The 24,292-nt window shown below is 41.4% G+C and overlaps 3 protein-coding genes across 5 annotated transcripts; 1 reads left to right on the top strand and 2 right to left on the bottom strand.

Moving 5' to 3' along the window:
- Positions 1-230: 230 nt before the first annotated feature.
- lyset (lysosomal enzyme trafficking factor) lies at positions 231-2,259 on the bottom strand. The gene is made up of 2 exons (XM_023395295.2): positions 2,145-2,259; positions 231-1,210 (listed from the first exon to the last, which is right to left on the bottom strand). Exon 2 carries the CDS (start codon positions 1,200-1,202, stop codon positions 828-830), a length of 375 nt encoding a protein of 124 aa, XP_023251063.1. The 5' UTR covers positions 1,203-1,210; positions 2,145-2,259; the 3' UTR covers positions 231-827.
- A 79-nt stretch (positions 2,260-2,338) lies between these two features.
- Positions 2,339-8,320, top strand: LOC111645947 (E3 ubiquitin-protein ligase TRIM50). Its single transcript, XM_023395294.2, has 9 exons — positions 2,339-3,308; positions 3,406-3,532; positions 3,710-3,880; positions 4,328-4,423; positions 4,811-5,041; positions 5,179-5,201; positions 5,274-5,404; positions 5,754-5,935; positions 6,599-8,320. Exons 1-9 carry the CDS (start codon positions 3,208-3,210, stop codon positions 7,007-7,009), a joined length of 1,473 nt encoding a protein of 490 aa, XP_023251062.1. The 5' UTR covers positions 2,339-3,207; the 3' UTR covers positions 7,010-8,320.
- A 3,955-nt stretch (positions 8,321-12,275) lies between these two features.
- asb2a.1 (ankyrin repeat and SOCS box containing 2a, tandem duplicate 1) lies at positions 12,276-23,803 on the bottom strand. 3 transcript variants are annotated; one of them, XM_087170804.1, is made up of 10 exons: positions 21,479-23,803; positions 20,277-20,691; positions 19,385-19,495; positions 19,013-19,182; positions 18,785-18,940; positions 17,378-17,623; positions 16,706-16,877; positions 15,480-16,041; positions 13,901-14,054; positions 12,276-13,662 (listed from the first exon to the last, which is right to left on the bottom strand). In XM_087170804.1, the coding sequence occupies exons 2-10, from the start codon at positions 20,642-20,644 to the stop codon at positions 13,523-13,525; spliced, it is 2,079 nt and encodes a 692-aa protein (XP_087026930.1). In that variant the 5' UTR covers positions 20,645-20,691; positions 21,479-23,803; the 3' UTR covers positions 12,276-13,522. The 3 variants fall into 3 exon arrangements, with proteins under 3 accessions (XP_087026930.1, XP_023251076.1, XP_023251075.1); XM_023395308.2 differs by having other exon boundaries at positions 18,785-19,182; XM_023395307.2 differs by having other exon boundaries at positions 18,785-19,182; positions 21,484-23,803.
- Between the last annotated feature and the right edge of the window lie 489 nt (positions 23,804-24,292).

Genomic DNA, 24,292 nt, shown 5'->3' with positions numbered 1-24,292 from the left:
GATGTCATTCATCGTTATATAGTCATTGGTGAGGACAGGAAGGGATGACAGTTCACCCAAATTACAGGAAACATTTGGTGTTGGGTTCACAGGTGTTGGTCTCATTACAGGTGAGAGGAAGCAGATAAAAAAAAAAAAACACTCTTCCTCCCCTTCCACCTCCTCCTCCAGTGAAACTTTTTAAATATTTTATTTCAACATCAATATAATGGAGAAAAAAAAAAGTAATGTTAAGTTTATAAAGATTTTTAATTTGTTTTTAAAGTTTTCATGGTAACCAGTGTGTGTCATGTGTAAGTACCACAGAAAATCCTGCTCTGTGATTGGCTGGCAGCTCTCAGGTAACCTCTGTTGTAAATGTTAACCTGTGGTAGCCATGGCAACAGTACTGATGCTTCAACAACAACAGAGGTTGTTGTAGGTAAGTGGTTAAAGTAAGTGTGGGTGCTGGAGGTGCTGCTGTCACCATATTCAACACCCTCCAGCCAATCACAGCACAGCACTGTCTGTGAAGTCACAATAACAAAACAACAGAAGAAAGAGACAGCTGCAGACTGAGGTATGAAAAACTGTTCATCCTGACAGTCGACGCTCAGGGCAGCTCTGTTGTTCCTGAGGGTTCGCACTAGGGCAGAGTCACTACTCAGGGCTGAGCTTTGGTCCTGACAGTCCACAATGAGGGCAGTCCTGAACTCAGCTCCTGACAGACAGAACAGAGAGCTAACATCCACAGGGCATAATACTGTTGAAAAGGCACACAGGAAGTGACATCACAAACATCAACACAAACAGTTTCGAGCCACTGCTGCCTCTGTGATTGGTCCCCTCTACGTGTTGATCACTGACCCTGCTCTGTGATTGGCGGGTGTCTGGGCGGCATGGCGGCGGCTACACACCAGGGCAATGCAGACAGGAAGTACACAGTAACCGACGGCTCGGGGGTCAGCTCTCGTGCATGAGAACAGGAAGAGGAAGAGCTGCAGGTACGGCAGCAGGAAGACTGACGCCCACATCCAGACAGGAAGCGATGGCAGGACAGACCAGGTGACGGCAGGGGACCTAGCCGATGGGCCAACCCCACCTCTCTGCACGCGCTCCAAACTGCGTGTGTGCACCTCAAAGACGTAGTACACCGCCATGACACTGAGCAGTAGGTAGAGAGCCACGCCCACCCATCCCATCCTCTGACGGAAGTTCATCATCCTCCATACTGTCCGGAGATAATCAATAACCAATTAATCAATACATTATCTTTGCATGATCAATACATCACCTGTACATCATCTATACTGGAAAAAATAACAAGTCAGTTATCAATGGTTATCCCATCCTCCAAACTGTCCAAAGATCATCAATAACCAGTCAATAATCAATACGTTATGTCATCCCCATGCCAGAGAAACCAAACAATATGTGATCATCCTATGATCAATAGGTTCCTGCATTATCAAAAGTGAAAGGCCACACGTCAATGATCAATACATCCTCCGTCAGTCTGTGCCATTTCAGTCCTCATAGTGTATACTGACGTCATCAACTTTACATTAACACAGGTGTGATTTCAACCCGGTAGATTAATTTTTTATTGTAATATCTAATAAAAAATTAATATATATGTTATTCTTATATATTTATTATTATTTTTCAGTTTTAACGCTGTTCACATGTTCAGGTTTATGTGTATGATCCTGCTTTAACGTTAACGACATTAAATTTGACCTGACAGAGTTCTCTCTCTCTCTCGCTATATATATTCTCTATACCAAACTGCATTCATTTTTCGTACTTTTAACTTATCAATGTGTGATGTTTCCTGTTGACCTCCATCTTGTTTGCTGTTTATTTACTCAGACTGTAAACCTGTTAGCAGCCCGTCTGCGCGTTAGCAGCCTGTTTGTGTGTTAGCAGCCTGTAAGCACCCTGTTAGCAGCCTGTAAGCACCCTGTTAGCAGCCTGTAAGCACCCTGTTAGCAGCCTGTTTGTGTGTTAGCAGCCTGTTTGTGTGTTAGCAGCCTGTAAGCACCCTGTTAGCAGCCTGTTTGTGTGTTAGCAGCCTGTTTGTGTGTTAGCAGCCTGTAAGCACCCTGTTAGCAGCCTGTTTGTGTGTTAGCAGCCTGTTAGCTCGTGTTTATATCGGCTCTCACCTTCCTTCGCGCTGATTCTTTCAAATTAAAATTCTGCTGTAGACTCGTTTCTAATCTACAGTGGATCCCGGGAGGTTCGGTAAATCTCGCTCCTCTCTTCCTGTTGTGTCACCTGATACCGCTGGATGACGTCATACACCGGCTGGCGCCACCTGTTATTTAGTTTAGTTTAATTTTGACCCCAATCAACATCCTGTAATGATTTTTTTTAAACTATGGAGCCGATGGAAGTAAATGTGACCATTAATAGTCTTTCTTTTGGTCATTAACACAATAAATACTATGAAGGAGATACTGTGAATAAGTGCTGCCAAAGATAAGGAGAGAACAGTTCCTGTCTGATGAGACATTTTAAAATCAACAGTGTGTGGACCACTAGTTTTTATTTCACCTCATGTTATTCTGAGCTGAGAGAAGAAGAGTGATCGATCAATCAGGAATCAAGGAATCAAAATTGATAAATCTGACTGGAGAAGAATCTGGTCTGATTTGAGCTAGTCATTTTGTGTTGTCCTGTTTAAAGAGTATGTATGAAACCTTTCCGTTTCGTCTGTTTCCATGGAGACATATTGTTTCTCAGGTGAAGGTGACTTCTGACTTTGTCAGTTAATCAGATCAAAGCAGCTGAAGCAGATTATCAGACACAAACAGTGACACACTGTTTATTATTAATACAACATTAGTAATAATAACTCCACTGTCTGGATGTTTTTATTTTAAATGTAGAAGAAAATGTTTAAATATTTCAACATTTAAAATATATTTCACACATAAAGGACCAATCAGCTTCTGGCCCCACCCACTCAGTCTGTCCAGCCAATCAGATCAAAGAAAAAGGAAAAAAACCTCTGGATATAAAGAGAGTCAGCACTGCTGCACAAACAAGAGCTAACAGCAGTGAAGTGACCATGTAATACTCTAACTGGTCTAACTGGTTTAACTGAAGTCTGGATGGTTTGTTGTTAGGAAGACTTTCCTTTTTTGGATTTTACTGGTTGTGGTGGTCTTGGTCCTTGCGGTTTTGGGCCCAGTGGTTTTGGTCCTGGTGTTGGGGATCTGCGATATGGAGCGTCGTCAGAGTCTGGAGGAGCAGCTCAGGTGTCCTGTCTGTCTAGACGTCTTCACTGAACCACTAATGTTACAGTGTGGACACTCCTACTGCAGGTAAGATGGATGGATGGGACTCACCTGTCCTATCCTGATCTGTCCTGGCCTCTCCTGTCCTGAACCCACCTGTCCTGTCCTGTTCTCACCTGTCCAGGTGTTGTGTACGCTCCATGACGATGGACCTGCTTGGCCAGCTGCAGTGTCCTGTATGTCGCTGTGCAGTGGACGGAGACAGTCCTCCTCCCAATGTTACTTTGGCTCGAATTATTGAAGCTCTGCAGGTAAAAACAGCTGAGATCAGTTTACCTGTGAAACTTCAGAAAACATTTGCATCATCTGAGTATACAAATGGAGTTCATTGTTAATGATATTTCATAGAAATAAAATATGTATGTCAATATTTTCAGCATATTAATAAAATAGAAACCATCTTTATTAACACCTGTTCGTCCTTACAGGAAGTGAATGTTTCAGGTGGAGCTCAGCTGGAGTCGTGTCCTCAGCACCACAACCCACTAAGCCTTTACTGTGAAGACGAACAAACTGTGATCTGTGGCCTGTGTGGAAGCATCGGTGCTCACCGCGGACACAAGATCACACCTGTGAGCTCCGTCTACAGCCGCATGAAGGTACAGCGCAATAAAATCACACCTGTCAGCTCCGCCCACAGTGTGCATTTATAAATGAAGTGTTTGAGGTTGTGAGGTGTTTAAGTGAAAAGTGACATCAAAGCGTTGCTCTGATAATTATTGTTCTGATGATTATTGTTAAGATGATTATTGTATTCATTCTTTGTGTAACAAGTGAAACCAGGAGCCGATAAGCAGCAGCTGTTACTTCACATCATATCATCAAACAGTGAGATTAAAGTGCTCCACTAATCAAATCTAACCTTTGTTTCCAGTTGACCAACAATAAGGTCACACGTAGTTAATGTTCACCGTAACGCGACACGCTGCCTGAACTTGAAATGACCTTCCTCAGCGTCTGTGTTCAGTCCTGGAAGATATGATTCTTGTTTTAATGTGATCTGACATGAATAATGAACTTCCCGTCCCTGTCTGTCTGTGTCTCAGGAGGATATTTCCTGTCTGATGACGGAGTTCCAGCATCAGAAGCGTAAACTGGAGGATCAGATCTGTAAAATGGCGCACAACAAATCCAGGATCACTGTGGGTGATGTCATTGTACTGGTGTTGTTGTTGTTGTTGTTGTTGTTGTTGTTCCTCTGTCAATACAACTGGAGGAACCATTAGCAAAACCTGGTGGACTAGAAAAGACCTTATCCCAGTCCAGACACAGGTTAAGTCTCACACTGGTAACCTCAGCTGTTCACATCAAAACAAACTAAAACACCAGAGTGTCCTCTTTAAACACTGCCACCTAATGGTCATAGTTAGGAATGACAGTTCCACCTGTAAGAGCCAATGATCGACCACACCGTTCGGTTGATATGACAAAGAACTGAGGTGTGTGTGACATCATCTCAGTCTATTCTGAATACAGGATATCAGCCAATAGGAGCTAACGATCTTCACTGCTGCTCTCTGTCCAATCAGAATGAGTCTGACGTGCTGAAGTGGGTGGTGAGGAAGGAGTTTGGTGAACTGCGACGCTGCCTGGAAGTGGAGGAGGCGGGATTCATGCAGCAGGTGGAGACATCTGCCGCTGTCCTCATCTCATCCCTCCAGAACCAGACGGACCAATTAAACCACAACCTGAACCGGCTGCAGGATGCCCACAACACCCTGCAGGACCTGAGCAATGAGGGACACCTGGACTTCATCATGGTACTGTCAGTCTTTGAGTCTCTGATTAGTCCACTATGATGAGAAGGACCCCTGGATACAAGATGTCTGAATCCAGTCAACATCCTTAATAAGGCTCATCATTGTCAATGTCTTTGTCTTTTTCTGTTTATTTACAGAAATATGGATCAATCGCTCCGAGGTAACGAACATCTCGACATGTTTTCAATCAATATCAATAAAACATCAAGTTATAAATATTTGACGTCCTCAGGTTCAGAGAGAGTCAGGAGCTCCATCAGAGGGAGGAGAGACTCTTCAGCTCCATCAACTTCAAAGCAGGTTTCAACCACAACGACATCAAACTCACCGTGTGGAAGAGGCTTCACCGAAAAGTCCTGCCAGGTACACCTGTCCCCATCCCCGCCCCTAACTGTAACTGTACCTCTAACTGTAGCTCCACCTGTACCTGTACCTGTACCTGGTCCTGGTACTAGTCCCTGTCCCCGTACCCATCCCTGCACCTGCACCTGTACCTGTACCTGCACTTGTACCTGTACCTGTACCTGTACCTGTACCTGTACCTGTACCTGCACCTGTACCTGCACCTGTACCTATCCTGGTCCTGGTCCCTGTGTTTGTCTGACTTTATGGAACAGTTGGTTTAATGTTGTTATCAGAAAACATCTGGTTAAACAGCTGGTTGTTTCTGGTGGTAATGTCTATATATTTAAAAACTCTTGTGTCCTTGCAGCTCCAGAGCTGTTGAAACTGGATCCTCAAACTGCTCACCCGATGTTGGAGCTCCATCATGGGGACACAGTCGTGGTCTGTGGTGCTCTACTGCGGAGACTTCCTGATAATCCAGAGAGGTTCAGTTACAGTTACTGTGTCCTCACCAACCGAGGATTCTCCTCCGGGAAACACTACTGGGAGGTAAACTCTGAATGTCATCATCACAAGACATTCACTCATCTATCAGACGCTTTTATCCAAAGAGACTCACTGTGAGTTTCATCAGTCAAACTTCAGAGCAGAAAGAGCCTTTGGTGTAAGTACTAAGTACTACATCTATTTAATAAGTGAAGGAGATCAGGTAAAGACGTGCATTGAGAGTTCATAGTAACTAAAATGTTACAGGCTAATTGTACTAACTGGAGTGAAAACCATTTGCTGATTTGTAAATAGCAAACACACAGATGATTTCCCTGTGTCAGGATCTAAGTGAGTCCTGCAGGTGTGACACTGACGGACATTTAGGTCTGATGTGTCCAGTGTAGACCTTCCACATAGAGAACCGGTTTTAGCTGTTCACTTGTGGTGAACCAGTTTCTACGTTCTCTCTTGATCCACTGCTGGAGGCACATTGACAGTCATGACTCTGATCACCTACACTGCATGATTGTGACAGTGATGGAGGCCAGAGGGCAGAATATAGTGATGACTTGTAACTAAGTGTGATCCTCCTCCGTCAGCAGTAGTTCATATAATAAGGCGCACCCTGGTGGAAACTACATTTGACTTTATCTAAACCCTGCTGCTCATGTACCTGCAGCGGTTCTGTCCTTCAGTGCTCTGCTTCCTGTCCTCTCTGTCCAGGTTGAGGTGGGTAACAAACCTAAATGGCGTCTTGGTTTGATTAAAGGAACGACCAATCGTAAGTCCAAGCTGGTGAAGAACCCAGATAGCGGAGTGTGGCTGATCGGACTGAAGGACGGCGTTTATGAAGCCTTCTCTTCACCCAGGGTGGTCCTGCCGGTGTCGGCACCCCCTCGCCGGGTGGGACTGTTCCTGGACTACGAGGGTGGAGGTCTGACCTTCTATAACAGTGACAGTCCTGACGACCTGGGCATCATCTACAGCTTCAGGCTGGAGGTCCAAGGGAAAGTCTACCCCCTGCTGGACGTCTGCTGGCATGACCGAGGAGACAACAAACAGCCCCTTGTCCTCCCCCAGCCTCACAGAGAGCACCTCCTCCCCCTCCCCCAGCCCCAGAAACAGGACGAGTGACTGTGTCCTCCTTTATTAGACTGGTCAGTGTCAGCTGCCTGACTGACTGACTGACTGACCAGTAATTCTGTGTAAAGAAAGATGGAAGCTGCTTTTACTAATTATTAATGAGACATTTAAAACTTATTAACCAACATTTATTTTTGCATTCATTAATGAGGGTCGTCTTTTTTTATTTCCTTTTCTCGCAAAGTACTCAGAAACAAATATCTATTAAATAATTTAATTAAAGCAGTAGTTTTAATTATCATGTTAAGAATTTGATTGTTTTCAAATCTACACTTTGTTACTTTCAATGAATTTTACTGTGAATGAACCTAAAGGTTTTTATTTTCTTGTCTAATTATGAGTCAACATACTGTCAAATATAATAAAAAATAATTTTTTATAAATTCTGTGCTGAATGTTAATGGCACTGTCTCGACACTGTGGCTCTGGCCCCATTAATATGAAAGACATGTATAAAAGTAATTTATTTAAAAACTAATTATTATTAAATACACAACTTTTTTTAATCAACAATGCATCTGATAAATATTATCACCAGATTTTATTATTTACTGATTTGTGTTGTAGCTGCTGATGAAACACCAGCAAACAAAGTTGTCATATATGCAATTATATAACTTTTGTAGAGTTGCCCTCAAAGACGATACATGATAAAACAGTTGACATTTTAGAAATGAAAAGAATGATCGGAGCTTTGTAAACCTGTCATTATACAGAGTGTCATTAACTGAGAGCAGCTCTGCGGTTTATGTTTACAACAAACCACAGGTTATTTTTAAACTGCAGCTTCTGAAGACACAGCAGTGGAAAGAGAGTATTTAACAACAACCTGAATATCAACATACCACAGTATTAATGTAGCAGATTATGAATAATCTGAATGTAAACATGCCAACATATCAATAACCTTTAAACTGAAGTGTTAAAATCCTGAATATTAAAGTATAGAAAAACCTTAAACTTAACATACCAATATGTCAATAACTGAAATGTATTTATACAGTGCCATCACATACTGTATGAAAACATGATGACACATGAATCATACATGTATACATACATGTTAGACTGACCCTAAACACAAACACTGAGGTCAGAACCAAACAAACAGCAGCTTCATCAACTGATCAAACAATTGTTTCTGTGCCAATTATTTTTTGTTGCTGTTATTGTTGTTGTTGTTTTTGTTGTTGTTGTTATCCTCCTGTGTTTGTACTGTTCTCTTCTTTCTTCAGCTGTTTCCTAAAAATAGAAAACATTTCAACTAAAACCAAACAGTGGAAATATTTTCAATTTTGTTTTATTTGTAGTAGTATACTAATATACCTGGAGTAGTATACTGATATAGCTGAGGCCTGTACTACGAAGCAAGTTCAACATACCCAGGATAACTTTTACTTATCTGAACCTAACATTGACCGTCCGGATCACCTGTACCACGAAGCAGGTTATCACCTGACCCAGTTAACCCTGGGTTTACCTGTCCAGGTACAAGCGCGTTCACGTGAAAGAGGCGGAGTTGTTAATTATAAGCAACATCATCTGACCCATGAATGAAGTTCTTAATAATATGAGAAGAAACGTTGATACTTGCCAGTAAGATCGGTAAAAGCAGCGTCCTAAAGTGACATTAAACAAGGTGAAATGTAACAATATGATCATATGACTGGAGTAAAAAAAAAGATTATTTCCATCATGTCTAAATATAATTTATACATATTATAAATTAAAGTCAGACTAAAGATATATTGTAAATAAGTGCATGAATTATCATCACGTTTCAGTATTTTTGCTCTTCAATCTGATGATGAACAAACTGTTCTGAACGTGATGCAGAGAAAACAGTTAAAGTTCATGTCAGACTGTTTCTGCTGCAGAGGAGAGGAGAGGAAGAGGAGAGAAAGAAAAGAGGAGATGAAGAGGAGAGAAAGAAAAGAGGAGACGTGAACCACCGTCGTAGGACTGAAAACCCAGAGTTAAAGTTGAAGTGACCTGATGACCTCAGATCCTGCTTCACAGTACAGGCCTCTGGAGTAGTATACTGATATACCTGCAGTAAATGAAGAGAGTTTTATATTTGAAGCAGAGATTTGATGAAACCACGACTCACTTTTTCATTGATTTGTAACAGACTGTGATGATGATCAAAGAGACGGTCAATAATACAGAGAAGATGATGAACATCAGGATGGACAGATGTTCAGACGACACAGCTGGAACAGCAGAGGGCCACACTGCGATACAGCACCAAGAAGAAATTAACTGTCTATAATGTTATATGTTAACATGTTCATGTGTTTGTGTGTTAACGTGTATGTGTTAACTCGTTAACATGTTAACATGTTAAAGTACAACGGTCTTACTCAGGATGGACACGTGTGAATTCTTTGTCTCTATGTTTAAAAAGCAGGATCATGTATAAATCTAAACTCGGAACTCTTCGGCCAATTAGAAACCAAGAGAATCAGCTGTCTCTCTGATGTGGACATGTTACAGCAGGGTTTGATTCAGTGTTGTTGTTTTATGTTTTTTTGTGTTTGAACATTACGATAATAATGACTTTTCAAATCCATTATAGGATTACATCACTGATGACATCACTGAGACCCACAGAGTGTCCTCGCGTCTCTCATTGAGGTTTCGGATAGAGAAACAGGATTATAGTACAGAATCATTAATCAATATGATCAATACACTGAAAATCTACCCAGCATGCATTATGTGACCTTTTTCTGCTCCGGAAACATTATTGTTGATTTATGATTATTATTTATTATTCAAGATGGATCCCATTGTGACGGTGGGGCGTTCACTGATCTCTGGCTTTATTATGACCATCAGATCAGTTGCTACAGATTATAATCTGACTACGATGATTAGTTAGTTTCTGCTGTTGAACCTGGGAGACAGTGAAGGCATCATGAAGACCATGTGAAGACTTTAATCTGACGGATTGTCAGATTATCAACCACAGAGGCGAGGACGGGGTTTAGAGGCTTCTGATCTTCTGAACAAAGCTAATTAAACTGTCAGATTATTGACAAAATCTGATCCCACCCACACAGTTAATCTAACATGCTGAGGTCAAAGGTCAAAAAAGCCTGAAGAGCCTGAAGGTCAGTTTTTATGTAATTTCACCATCTGCTAATTAAACATCAACAGGATCAAATAATCAATAATGTGATCAATAACATAAAGTCAAATGTTTAATGAAAAGGTGTTGAAATCCATTTTGATTATATCAAACAGCTGATCACATAATATTGATCATTGAGTGACAGGTAAGGTACACATGGACAAACATTCACACCTGTGTTTACCTGCATTACCTGTGGACATCAGCTCTCTGGGGGGAGGAGGAGGGGGAGGGGGAGGAGGTAATAGGATGTAACAACGGCAGCTTTCTAGACACGCCCCCCAACTCACCTGCAGACAGACAGGAAACAGAAACCAGGTGATCTTAAATAATTATCATTTAATTATTAACTTTTTATTTAAACTTTTTTGCCCTGGGTTTTACCTGTCAGGTTACTCACAGTCTGCCCTACCTTACAAGTGTAGGAAGTACCTGCAGACAATACTCAGGGTTTAACCCTTATTTAAAGACATTCATTACTGGATCAATTGGTTTTAACATTGAAACACTATTGATCTGAAATATCAGCTAAAGTGAAAGAAAACTAATCAATCTAATTAATATTGTGAAGGAAACAGCAGCAGAGTCTGTGGGAGCAAAGGTTTGTTTAATGGTAAATTACAGATGTTTGACGAGCTGTGATGATATTAATTAAATAATTAATTAAAATATGTCATTTTTTATCAGCTGAATGATTCATCAATCATTAATAAATAATTTACTGATGCTTCATAGATCAATAATTAGACATTAATAATAATAAATCTTCACCACGTGTCTGTGGATGTTACAGCTCATCAACTGTTAATTAAGTCATTAATTACAGACTGTAAATAATCTAGATAAAATAACCTGGACCGGACTGACTCAGTCTAAGACCTGGACTTCATTCATTTAACAGATCTCACCTGGAAGACACGGAAAAACAGCATGAGGAAAAAACTCAACATCATCATGAAAACACTCAGCAGACCTGATCCTGGATCAGTCCAGATTAGTCCAGAACCAAGACTGAGGATCAGACCAGAGACCAGATCAGTCAGCAGGGCTGTGGTCCACGAACAGACACGGCTTCATCTCCGTCTGATCCAGACCGCAAGAAGAAGTGAGGAGGGTGTGTGTGTGTGTGTGTGTGTGTGTGTGTGTGAAGGGGGTTCACTTTTCTTCTTCTCTGAACAGATGAAAAAACAGCTGAGGTGGTGTGTTCAGGTACAGCTCCATATTATTACCATTTTAGCAGGAGACCTGTCATCTCTCCATCATCCTGTCAATTATTTTGTTATGATGCAGTTCATGTGTTTTATTAATGATGTAAATAAACTTGGGTTGTGACTTACTACTTCCTGCTGGTTGTTGTGTTGTTGTTATTGCTGTGTTGTTGTGTCGTTGTTATTGCTGTTTTGTTGTTATTGCTGTGTTTTTGTGTTGTTGTGTTGTGTGATCATTGGTGTTGTTATCGTTGTGTTGTGGCTGACAATGTGTGTAATGTGTCAACTAACTTTAGACCCAACTCTAATTCTAACCTGACCTTAGCTTAAACCTAATCTTAATTGGAACTCTAACCCTAACCTAACTCATTACTGTCGTGTGTGATGCGTTCACTGACCTGCTGTGTGAGTCTGTAACTCTGTTATCAGATTGAATATATTTGTATTGAAACTGTTTTAAACGTATAGATATAAATGTCGTTCACTGATGAACAGCCTCGGGTTCATGAGCAGTGATCAGTGAATTAAACTGTCAGACTGCTTTAATTAAAACCACCTCAGGTCCCTGTAATGACATGTGAAAGTATCTGATCTCTGTTTCCGTGGAAACTCTGCCCATTTCATGTCTGATAAACACACTCAGTTCTGACATCACCGTGTGGATATTGATCCAGCTGATCATTAAACTGATTGATTATCCTGTGACTCACCAGTGACTCTGTCTCAGAGGAGTCAGGGATCAGACTGAAAATGGATGTGATTCAACTGCAGTCACATCTTCATCATCATCATCATCATCATCATCATCAATATAAAACCATGATGCTTTAAATGTGAATGTCTCTCAGTTCATCTTCCCTCAGTAACGGCTTCATGTTGATTGTGTTAATTGGATGTATCCATGTCTCTCAGCTTTGTTTATTTTAGTTCTTTATTGAGATTTTTGATGGACATTCATCTACCATACAGATTGGTTACAAACTGTCATTTTGTCTGTTTTTTTGTTTGTTTTGTTTTTTTAAACAAGCAGAACACTAAGAGACAAGAGAAAAACAAAAACAAACAAACAAACAAACAAGAAAGTCTGGTAACAACCTCACAAGACCAGACTCTGCAACATCAGTAATAATTATGCTGAATATAAGTCAAGTGACCAAAGCCACATTCACAATTTGTACATAAAAAACAAAACAAAAAATAAATCAAAAAATAGCCCTGAACAGTCCTTGATACAATCAGAAGACCCTAGAGATATTGATCAATGATTATAAATAACCCATGCTGTTATATGAATAGTCCACATTGTCAATCAGTCAGGATACAGAGATCCATCATCACTGTGTTCAGGTACAGGTGATCCAGGTGAGTTCATCAGCACCAAAGACCAAAGTAGATATTATCAAAAGATGAGATATACATAACATGTAAACCAAACATTTATATCACTGTTTTTCTAACCAATAAAAAATGGGCCCCAAACTTCATTAAAGAGATCCTCTCTCCCACAGTGAATACGTCACACATTAAATCTATCCACTCGTTAAAATTGGACATAGAGGAGGATTTCCAGTGACGTCAAATAATTCTAAGGCCAGTAACCGCAGCTAGACAAAACCACAACCTCCTGCATTGTGACAGTTTGATATTATGTGGCAAAAACCCAAATAAACACAAAGTGGGATTTGTTCAAATGTGTTCCTAAAACCTTATTCAGAAACATAGTGTCTGCAACAGGGTACAACAGTGCCCACTTCTATCTCCAGCATGTGTTATTGTCACTTAGTTTTAGTTTTTCCAGTTTGCAGTAGGTCCAATTGCTTTTATTGAAATTTTATAAAGTATTATCTCAGCTTTGTTTGTTTTAATAAATTCTTCACAGACACTGAAGGTTAATTACAAACGCATTGGGGTTAGACTAATGTTGTAAAACTGATCTTTTTCAGTCCATCAAAATTTAAGAAATATGTTGTAATGTTTAGGATAGAGGAGCTGACGCTCCCTGGATACATATGGAAACAGCTGGAAACAACTAGAAAGAGCTGATATACACATTTACAAGTGATTTAATCAAACAGCTTTTAGTTTTGAGAGAAACTGCAGTTAAACAACATCAGCTTCAACCTGCTGATTGTCTAAGATTCCAACAGTCTCAGTTGTAGGTCAGCAGTCGTCCAGCGAGCCCCCCTGGTGCTGCAGGAAGCGGATCAAACCTCCAGGAAGCGTTAATTTCTTCACACGTCGACTTCCAACCAGCTGCAGTATCTGCAACCTGCAGAGCTGCATCAGTGGCCGCGGGGGAGCTGGAACAAAACACAAACCAGTAAAACCTGTAAAACTACCAGACAAACCAGTAAGTGGCTCGTTCACAACTGTGTAGTAACATCCAGTCATATTCAGCAGGTGTTGTCTGTGGATATTTTACCTGTTTACATTCATCTTAAACTAAGAACATTCATGTGTCGAGATTCAGTCTAAACTCCATCAAACAGTCGAGGCTGAGTTCAGTTATTATCAGTTATTGATCAGTTATTGACTCACCTGCTTTCTCCTTGATGACACTCCAGTCAGAGTAACTGTCGAGGTGTTCCATCAGTCTGGAGCACAGAGTCACATGACCAACGTAGTCCAGTAGGATGTCAATGATTGGCCCCGCCCAACGACAGATACTGGGGGCTGAAATCATCTCACAGAACTGTAAATCAATCAATCAATCAATCAATCAATCAATCAATCAAACATCAATGTAATTGTAGCCCGTTATTAAACACTCTAAACCTGAAAGGTCACCTGAACGCCTCTCCTCAGTCATCTTTTAAATGTTTTAAACTCAGGTCACATTTTAATGACGTCAATCAAACAGTTTATTAACATATAAGATCTGAATTTACATTCAGGAATACCCATACACTAATGTAATATTATGTACATGTGTTGAATTTCCATAAATGAAATATGTGTACGTATGAAATATAATCATATATTTAAGTATAGCCATTATATGTAAAAATTATATATGAAACCTGTTAGAAATTGGAACAATATCATATATTGACATATATGTCTACCTAACAGAAACATGTATTTTCATATGTCTGTTTATATTATCGACATAAACAATGTTACATGATCACATCCCATCCCAAAGCCTGTAAGTATATGTTATATATTGAAATGTAAAAGATAGACCTGTATGTTTAAATTTAATTAGACATTATTAAGAAAATCATACACAAACATATATATATTTATATATTTAATAAGCATATTGTTTTAATAAAGTAGCATTTTACTATGAGTATTTGATATATGGTATAAACTTATATCTTCATATATCCAGAGGATGTATATATGTCATAATAATATAGCCTCTTATAAGTGACACATGATAACATCAAATGTCATTTATATGTCATAAGACAGAGTATAGTGCAGCATAAAAATGTCAAAAAATGTCATATTACCAGGAGGAATAAAACCTCATAGTATAGTAAGACATAAAAACGTCAAAAAATGTAATACTATACCAAGGTATGAAAATATCAAAAAACATCATAGTATAGTAAGGCATAAAACGTCATTGTATAATAAGGAATAAAACGTCAAAGAACATCAAATGTACAGTAAGGCATAAAATGTCATAAAACCTCATATTATATTAAGGTATAAAAGTATCAAAAAATGTAATGGTATGCTAAGGTATAACACGTCATACTATAGTAAGACAAAAAAATTTCAAAAAACATCACAGTATGTCATAAATGTTATAAAACGTAATAGTTTAAGGAATAAAATGAATGGTCATAGTATAGTAAGGCATCAAACGTCAAAAAATATCCTAGTATACTTAGGCATAAAAAATTCTATAGTATATTAAGGTATAAAAATGTCATAAAAACATCATAGTAAAGGAAAGCATAAAAACATCATTGTATAATAAGGCATAAAATGCCATCGTAGAGTAAGGCATCAACCGTCTTAGTATACTTAGGCATAAAAAGTCAAAGTGTAATATGTCATAAAATGTCAAAAAACGTAATTGTATGCTAAGTTATAAAACATAGTAAGACATAAAAAGTCATAGTATAGTAAGGTATTAAAAAGTCATAGTATTGGTCACCTGAACACCTCTCCTTGGCAGCGTCTCTGTTAGGTCGTCCCTCTCTGATCGGGTGGTTTTTATTGGTGGATGAGGTTTGTTGCCATAGACACATCCAAAGCAGGAGAGGGCGTGGCCTCCGTGGTCCAGCAGGTACTTGAACATGGTCAGGTACTTCATGGAGAACATGTAGATGGCGGGGAAGGTAGTGGGGTGGGTGGGGATTGAGGCATTGATGTCTGCTCCATGCTCCACCAGCAGGGTGACAGTCTGGATGCAGCCCAGCCTCGCTGCCACCATCAGCGGCTTGAACGCGTCCAGGTTGGGGTCAGCACCGGCTGTCAGCAGCATGCGCACAGCGTCGATGTTATTGTTGATGACAGAGAAGTAGAGCGCCGTGCTGCGGCGGTCCTCATACAGCTTTGATCTTTCTTCAGACAGCTGTGCATTTACGTCAAAGCCCGCCTCAATCAGAGCCTCGAGCACTTCATCACGGTTACGCTCAGCCGCCATGTGGAGAGGGCTGATGCCGGTCCGCCTGATTCTGGCCTTACTGGTGGCTGAGATCAACAAGGACACTATACTGGAAACAGGAGACACCACAGGATTTAGCCCTGACCCACCCCTGACTGACCCCTGACTTACCTATGACCTGGAGCTAACATCAGCTGACAGGAAACCAGCAGTAACCTCCTCACATGTACTATTTACTTTCATAATCAAAATGTATCTCAAGAGACTTGTTGGTTAAATAAAGGTTAAATAAACAAAATGGGACCTCACTTTGTATTTTTCAGTATTATTTATTTTGTGAACAGATTTATTTTTACCTGGATTCTTTATGTTTATATTCCATATTTACCTTTGTGCCAGGTGGTGCCTTTGAGTAAGTTTGGACTAAGTGGATTTTAATATTCGCTGTTATGCAGACAACACCCAGCTCTACACAGCTGTTGATCCTGAGGACCTTTGTAAACCTCTGTACCTGGACAAACAGAGGTCATTATTCAGTTAGTTTGTCCCTCTTGTTAAATTGTAGTGATCAATTATCATTATTTTAATGTTAAACCTTATCACATCAGAACTTCCTTGCTGGTTTTGAACCTTGTCAAGTACATATCAGCAACACCTCTCTGGTCTGGTGAAATCCAGTTCTTGTTCCCCCACAAACATGGTCTTTGACATCCTCAGGAGGTCAGCAATTATTAAAAGATATTAAAATGAAGGCGATAATAACAAGTGCCTACATGTCACTTCCTCTCTGGGCAGCAATGTGAAGTGGTAATAATCCGGTCTTTCCAGGTTTGTTGGCGTCTGCGTTTTGTGAGAGGAGGAGCTTCACAATTTCTTCATGTCCATTTTTAGCAGCTTCATACAGAGCGGTGGCTCCATCAGCAGCTTGACTGTTGATATCGGCACCTGCAGAGAACAGGTAAGGCCTCAGGTGGACTGTAAACATCATTCTGAAGTATGAGTATTTAAACTGATACCCCTCCACTGCCCCCAACCACTAAAAGTGTTATAAGAAATGAGTGTTTCCCTCATCAGTGGATGTGGGCCGCCGGTGGACAGACATTTTCAGGGTCACAAACCACTTAAAGAATCCTGAACCAGAAGCAAATCAAGCCAGTTGTGTTATTGCACAATCATGCACATGCATAGTAGAAGTATAACCTGTGAGAAGAAAAAGCATTTTAAACAGTTGGTCATTTTGTACATGCACTTTTATTTCCCAGTGACAAGTGCAGTTGTGACGCCACCCACTCATTAAGATAGGAGCCTGGTCTTTTTCCCAAGGGCATTGCCAAGGTGGCAGCCGAATGGCAAGACTTGCCTACTTTGGTAGCAGTTAGCAGTAGCAGTAGAACAATAACATTAATAATAAACAATAACAATAATAAACCCTGTGGTGAGTTTACCATGTTTGAGGAGGAAGCGCAACGTGGTGGCCTGCCCAGTCTGAGCAGCGCTGAACAGTGGTGAGATGCCATACATGTTGGTGAGGCTGTGTTTGGCTCCAGCCTTCAGCAGCATCTCACAGATCTCCACGTTGTTTCGAACCACAGCTTCCTGCAGTGCCGTCCAACCCTGAATACAGTGAGTGTTTACCGCAGCTCCGTGGTTCAACAACACTGCCACCATCGCAGCACTGTTCCTCTCACAGGCTGCAGAGGAAGGCATGAAACGTTCAGGGACAGGTCACGAAAAAACATCCACAATCCTGTTCTCTGATTGGCTGTCAGGTGTCTTTTAAAATAATATAACATCACTGAAGTCAGTTAACCACTGTTCTAAGTCACAGTTTCACGTATTCAGTACCACCATTTACCCTGAGTTTAAGTGTCAGGATTGGCAGCTACTCTGAGTTTTGGTGTGAGGATCAGGACTTGGGATTGGGACTTGAATGGACCTACTCTGAGTCTAGAGGCAGAATAGGGAATGTAATCTGTAAAGTCACAGTGGTAGCAGGAAAGGGTTAGGGTGAATGAATGCAGACTCAACAGGCTGATTCGGTGGGGAAGTTTTAATAGCAGGCTTACAAAGTCCAGGTCATAGGTTAGGGTGACCAGACGTCCCTGTTTTCCTGGGACAGTCCCTGTCCTTGGTGGCCTGTCTCCAGCTGGAGCTGTCCCCACTGTAATTGTGAATTAAGAGCAGACCAGAGAGAAAGAGGGGGCAGCGGAGCAGACGTCTCATGTTGTGTTTGTTTAGGCCAACAGAGGGAACTGGCTGCTCGCTGCAGCTTCATGTCACTCTTCTTCTTCAACTGCCAACCTGCATGCCTGCTTTTTAAAAAAAATACTGCAAAACTGTAAAACTCCACCAGAAACTATCAAGTGTCAAGTGAATCCACAAAAAAAAGATGACTTTTCAAGCAAGCCAGGAGGTAAGCCCAGGGTCAGAATCACTCTCAGAATCAGGGGAAGGGTATGAACCAGGTGACAGGTACAAATACAAATACAGTGCATAATTTTTAATGTAACATATTTGTTTAGCAGGTGTGATGTGGGCCGCTTCTGTAACTGGTTTTACAAATTATAGATGGAGAATATGACTTTGCCTGAAAAACAAATCAGTGGAGAGGAAGGAGAAGTGGAAGACTGAGGGAGGAAGAGGGGAAGAGGAGGATAAGTGAAAGATGAAGAGGAGGAGAGGAGGAAGAAGAGGAGAGGAGGAGGAGGAGAGGTAAAGGGATGATTACAGAGCTGCAAGTTTATTCTTCTAAACAATAAAATAGAAAAATTAAGCAAACAATGTGAAGTATTGTATCTAATACTGAAGTGTTTATTACTAAAGTCTGGACAGGAAAGAGAAGACAGCGCTACCTTTATAGAGCGGAGTCTCTCTTTCGTAGTTTGTGATGTCAGGGTCAGCTCCATATTCCAGCAGCACTTGAACACATCGTAGCTGGTCTTTGCTGACGCCAACCAGCAGCGCCGACTCTCCACGCTCCGTTCGCTTGTTGATCATCCCAGGCTGAGCTGAGCACAGAGACACAGACAAATGTCTTCTCTGCTCTGGACTGTGATGTCTCTGTCTGGGTGTGTTTCTACCTGACAGCAGGACTCTCAGACAGGTGTCCTGGCCGTACCACGCCGCCTGGTGAATAGCGAGCCAGCCTGGTTTACTCGGCAGCATCAGGTTTGTTCCTGGACTCATCACTAAAGCTTTCACTCTGCTCGCATCTCCAACACTGATCGCTCTGAACAGAGGCTCCTCCTCCCTGCAGGGAAAATACCCATCAGACACCTGTCCCACCTATTCCCACCTGACCTCACCTTTTCATGGACCCTCCTATAATAACCAGTCATACCTGATGGTTTCCCTTACTGACGTAATACATGTGAAACAACAGGTGACAGAGATGAAATGACAGGTGATACGGGTGCTTCCACGCACAGACATGGTTTATGAACAGAACTTACTCCTCAGGTTCTGGAGCGATGTGAACCAGAGTGCCGTCAACTCTGCGATAAGCTACCATCCTCTTCCCTGATCCCGTCATGAAGCGACTGACTGTCCCATCAAACGTCTTCCTGCAAAAACAGCAAGACGACAGCCAATCAGAACTCAGAGACTGATTCAACAGCCAATCAGAGCACAGAGACTAATTAAACAGACAAACAGAGCACAGAGACTGATTCAACAGTCAAACAGAGAACAGAGAACAGAGACTGATTCAACAGACAGAGAACAGAGGCTGACAGCTCATCTGTCTCAAAGTTAGACCTGGACCCAGAGCCATTCTCTGTGTCCTGAATCCTCACTGACAGTTAAAATAAAAGAGTAGAAAACTGAAGTTCACACTCAACTATTACAACATTAAGTTAAAACTTAAGAAGGAATCAAATGAAAAACAGAACCATACATGAAATAAAATGAAGAAGATGAGATGTGATGAAAGTCGAGCTCAGACATATAGAAGGTATAGAAGGATGTGTGGCTGATCATTTCAAGTTTTCTACTCTTTTATTTTCACCACTGATTTTAGTCCCAGTTTAACTTTCACTGAGGATTCAGGACTCAAAGAATGAATTTCGGTTCAGGTCTAACTTTAAGACAGATGAGCTGTCAACCTCTGTGTTTTAGTGCAGGATAATCCCATGTATGCCTGTACTTATTTACATGTACAATCATCTGCCTGAGCTGGAGCCATCTCTGTAATTGTTAAATCCGACCACAATCTGAATCTTACTTTAAACCTGAATCATCAACACAGTCTTTGATATGAAGCATTGTCACTCTGAATTCTCTAAGTAGAGTCTCCATTTCTTCAATTATTCGGGAACAAGAGATGAACTGTGTGAGATCACGTACGGATCAGGAGGCTTTTCACTCGGAGGATTTGGAGAACTGTAATGAGCAGTGGTCTGGGCTACAGGTGGATTATGGGACGTGTAGTTTGCAGGTGGATTATGGGAGCTGTATCTGGGTTGGTTGGCGTCTCTGGCTGCAGGGTTCAGGCTTCTGTCAGGTTGGTGAGGAGGTGTGAGGGCAGTAGCCGTGTTGCTGGTTGGGTTGTCAGTTGCATTGCAGGTTGCGTTGGCGTTGCTGCAGTTTGCGTCGGTCAGGCTGCGCTCGATGGCAAGCTGTAGCAGTTCGTCCTCGCTCAGGTTACTGTAGAGAGAATAATCCTCGAAGCCCAGAGCTGCTGATCCAGAGCGAGAGATGCTGGCTGCCGCCATGGTGGAGGACAACTGAGTTTCACCGTCAGGAACAAACTGAAGAAAAACTAATTGAAACAGGATTAAAGAGGATCAAAGAGTCTGTTTTGAAAATCACATCCGGCCTGTTTCAACCAGGCTGCTATTTTCTTTTTTTTGTTTTGACCTCAGATCCTGAAGAGGAGATTTGTATTGATGAACTCCTTTTGATTTGCTGATATAAACAGAAACTGGACTGAGAAAGAACCACAGACTCTACATTTAATTGACATTCATTTGAACTCAAAGCTATGAGTTTAATTTGTTTGCTGTCAGAATATTGTTTCTGTGGTTTCTAAGGCTTTTATGTGTCTGTATATTTTCTTGTTGTAGAGAATTTGAGCAGCAGCGCAGATTTAAAAAAAAAAACACCACTGGTCTTTTTTTGAAAATATAAAAGTTTGATTTCAGTGTATGAAAAATCACAATTCATATTTGTAAATGCTGTATCTTATCAATCTACCAAATAACTTTATAGTGTTGGACAAATAATGTTGTATTTACATTAATCTCATGTAGATGAACTGAAATCCAATAAAAAGACAGAAGAAGTCCTGAGTGAGCTGTAGTTGCCTATGCAGCCTGTAGGGGGCTCTAAGAGTTTAATACTGTCTTCATTCTGTGTCATTAATAAACCAATGGGCTCTCACCTTTAACCCAGTCACACCATTATAAGTCCTGATACAGAAAAAGTCTGACATTAACAAATGTGGTAAAATTTTACACAAACAGGGTCAGAGGTCAGGACAACACTACAACCCCTGACAGTTAAGCAGCAATCCACAGTGAACGTGACAGAACAACAAAGGTACTCACCTTACCTCATTTGTTAATCCAGCGTTTCCTCCGAGTTAAAACTCTCAAGTCTCTTCCGTCTGTTTTCTGTCTCTCGTCGAGTCTGTACATGACACTTTGTTGGGGTTGGGGGGGGGGTACTTAAGGTTTATTTTAAGGACCTGCAGCCTGAGCTTGTTGGCCAGCTGACGTCTTTACTCTCTAATGTTACAGAGAGACTCGTGAATATGCAGAGTAAACAGACGCTGAATGTTCATTTAAAACAAACATCAAGACGTTTTATATGAAATAATGAGCAGGAGGTTGATCAGATCTGTCCAGGTTTAATCCCAGATCAGTCTGTTTATCCATCCATCCATTTTGGTCACTGTGCTCCCCAACAGGACCCTCCGAGAGACACGTAATTCTCCTGATTCACAAAACACATGTAGACTGGTGAGCAAACTTCCACGACCCCTCCAGTAATGTTGCAAGGATAAATGGTCCACTGTTCCACACCCCGCGCCAGAATCCGCATTGCTCCTCTTGGATCTGAAGTTCAACTGTCGATCAAAGTCCTTTCTAGCACCATGGCATAAGCTGTTGAGGGAGGCTGAGCAGTGTGATATCCCAATATTTGGAGCACACCCTCTGGTCCACCTCTTTAAATATGGGAACCACCACGCTGGTCTGCCAGTCCACAGGCACTGTTCCCGTTCAACCGTAACCCTCCATTCAGCGGGCATGTCCAACAAACACAGCCCAATGATGCCCAGAGCCTTGAGCTCTCACACACACCTCTGCCAGAGATGTGAGTGAAGCTTCCCCCAGGTCTTCAGACTCTGCTTCCTCCTCAGAAGACATGTTGGCCAGGTTCAGGAGCTCCTCAAAGTGTTCTTTCCACCAGCGACAATACCCCGTGAGAGTCAGCACCACAGCCCTGCTTTCCCTTCCTGAGCCATCTGATGGTTTGTTAGACTTCTTCAAGGCCAACTGAAAGTAGATAGACTCCCTGAACTCTTCCCACACCTGGGTCTTTGTTTCCACTACCACCGCAGCCATAGCCCCAACCACAGACCTTCTGACTCTCCAGTGCCTGTTTGCTGCTTCAGCAGACCTCCAGGCCAACCTCCTTCCCCCTCACCACTGGTGTCCACACAGGCAGCTACAACCCTCTGACTGCAACTCTGAACAGTCACCTCTACAATGTGGACTCTGAACATGGCCAGCTTGGATTCCCTGTCTCCAACCTCCCTGTCTCCTTCCAGCTCACCCTCACTACATGTTTGTGTTTACCAGGTCTGATCATTGGACAGCTCTACTCCTCTCTTTACCCAAGTGTCTTAAATATATGGTCACAGATCTGATGGTATGACCAAGTGGATCAGGGATCTTATGCCTAAGGTGTTGTGGTACCAAGTAAACTGCTGAACATGTGCTTGAACATGGTGTTTATTATGACAGATCTATGACACTACATGAGTTCAGTTCAGGCTGTTCTTCCCAATCACTGCTCTCCAGGTTTCTCCATCATTGCCCACATGAGCACTGAAGTCCCTCCTTTCCAGGACCCCACCAGGGACTCAGAGTAGCCCAGATACCCAAACGGCACACCCAGGTCTCCACCCTGGTGCTGGGCCCACAGGGTGACATTATAAACTTTTAGGGCTGTGCCCAACCAGGCTTCATGGGTCAAGGTCTGGCTCCAGAATGGGATCCCTGGTCCGGATGAGGTTATGTATTCCTGAAAAGATCCGTTCATCAGAATTGTGTGAAGAGCTCTTAGTCTGGTCCAGTTTGCCTTTGGAGACTGTACCAGGGACAACACAGCCCCCAGGATCACTGGGACACACGAACTCCTCCATAACATTAAGGTTGGGATTCTCAGAGGGGTATCAATCTAATCCCTACTCATCTGGAGTAAATCCTTCATCATTCAAAGGTTCACAGTTATTGTATCCTGATTTAATCTCAGACCAATCCGAAATTTATCCAAGGAGATCCCAGGGATAATCTCTACTCCTTCCTGAGTTAATCTGAAATCTGTCCAAATTTAGTTTCCGATCTGCCCTGGGTAACTCTTGAATCTGTTCAGAGTTAATCCCAGTTTCCCACAGGAAAATCACCTCCAGCTCTATCCCAAATTTATTTGTAAAATACAAACCACTGTGACAAATCTGACCACACAGAAATGAACATCACACACACTGTCGTGACTAATAAACATATAAAGTTTCATACTAATGTGATAAATCTGTAGATAAACCTGATCAGTTACCAACATGTTGATCCATTCAAACCAATACAGCCAGGGATTATTCCAGGTTACTCATACACAGAGCTGAAATAGACCCAGTCCAGACCTGTTCACACCTGTTCAGACAGACTCTGTGTTTGTGTGTGTGTGTGTGTGTGTGTGTGTGTGTTATTTTTAGCTTCAGCTGCTGACTGAAAGTGAGCAGATAAGGTCAGATGAATGAGAAATTTCAAACACAGTGGTACATTAACTACAGTACTTCATAATATTACTACTTTTTTTACATTATAGGGAAATTATCTGTTAATATTTATATTCAAATCAATATCAGAAGTCTATTTACAATGTAATGCATTTTAAAACTAACAACTATAACAAATCAGTGTAGCACAGTGCAGAAAGTTTTCAGACCCTTCAGTTGTTTCACATTGTTGTGTTGCAGCCTCATGATAAAATAAAAACACTCAACAGTCCACCATGACAAAGTGAAGCATTTTAGATGTATTAAAAAATGAAACTGAAATATCACATTGACATAAATGTTCAGACACTGAACTCAGGTTCCTCCATTTCTCTGCATCATCTGTTTCTACACCTTG

This window comes from Seriola lalandi, unplaced genomic scaffold (genome assembly GCF_002814215.2).
Source record: "Seriola lalandi dorsalis isolate HSWRI2012SDOR001 ecotype SW California unplaced genomic scaffold, Sedor1 jcf7180002054960, whole genome shotgun sequence".
NCBI classification, from domain to species: Eukaryota; Metazoa; Chordata; class Actinopteri; order Carangiformes; family Carangidae; genus Seriola; species Seriola lalandi.
The sequence above is the reverse complement of the archived record's forward strand: the minus strand, read 5'-3'. Positions and strand labels throughout refer to the sequence as shown.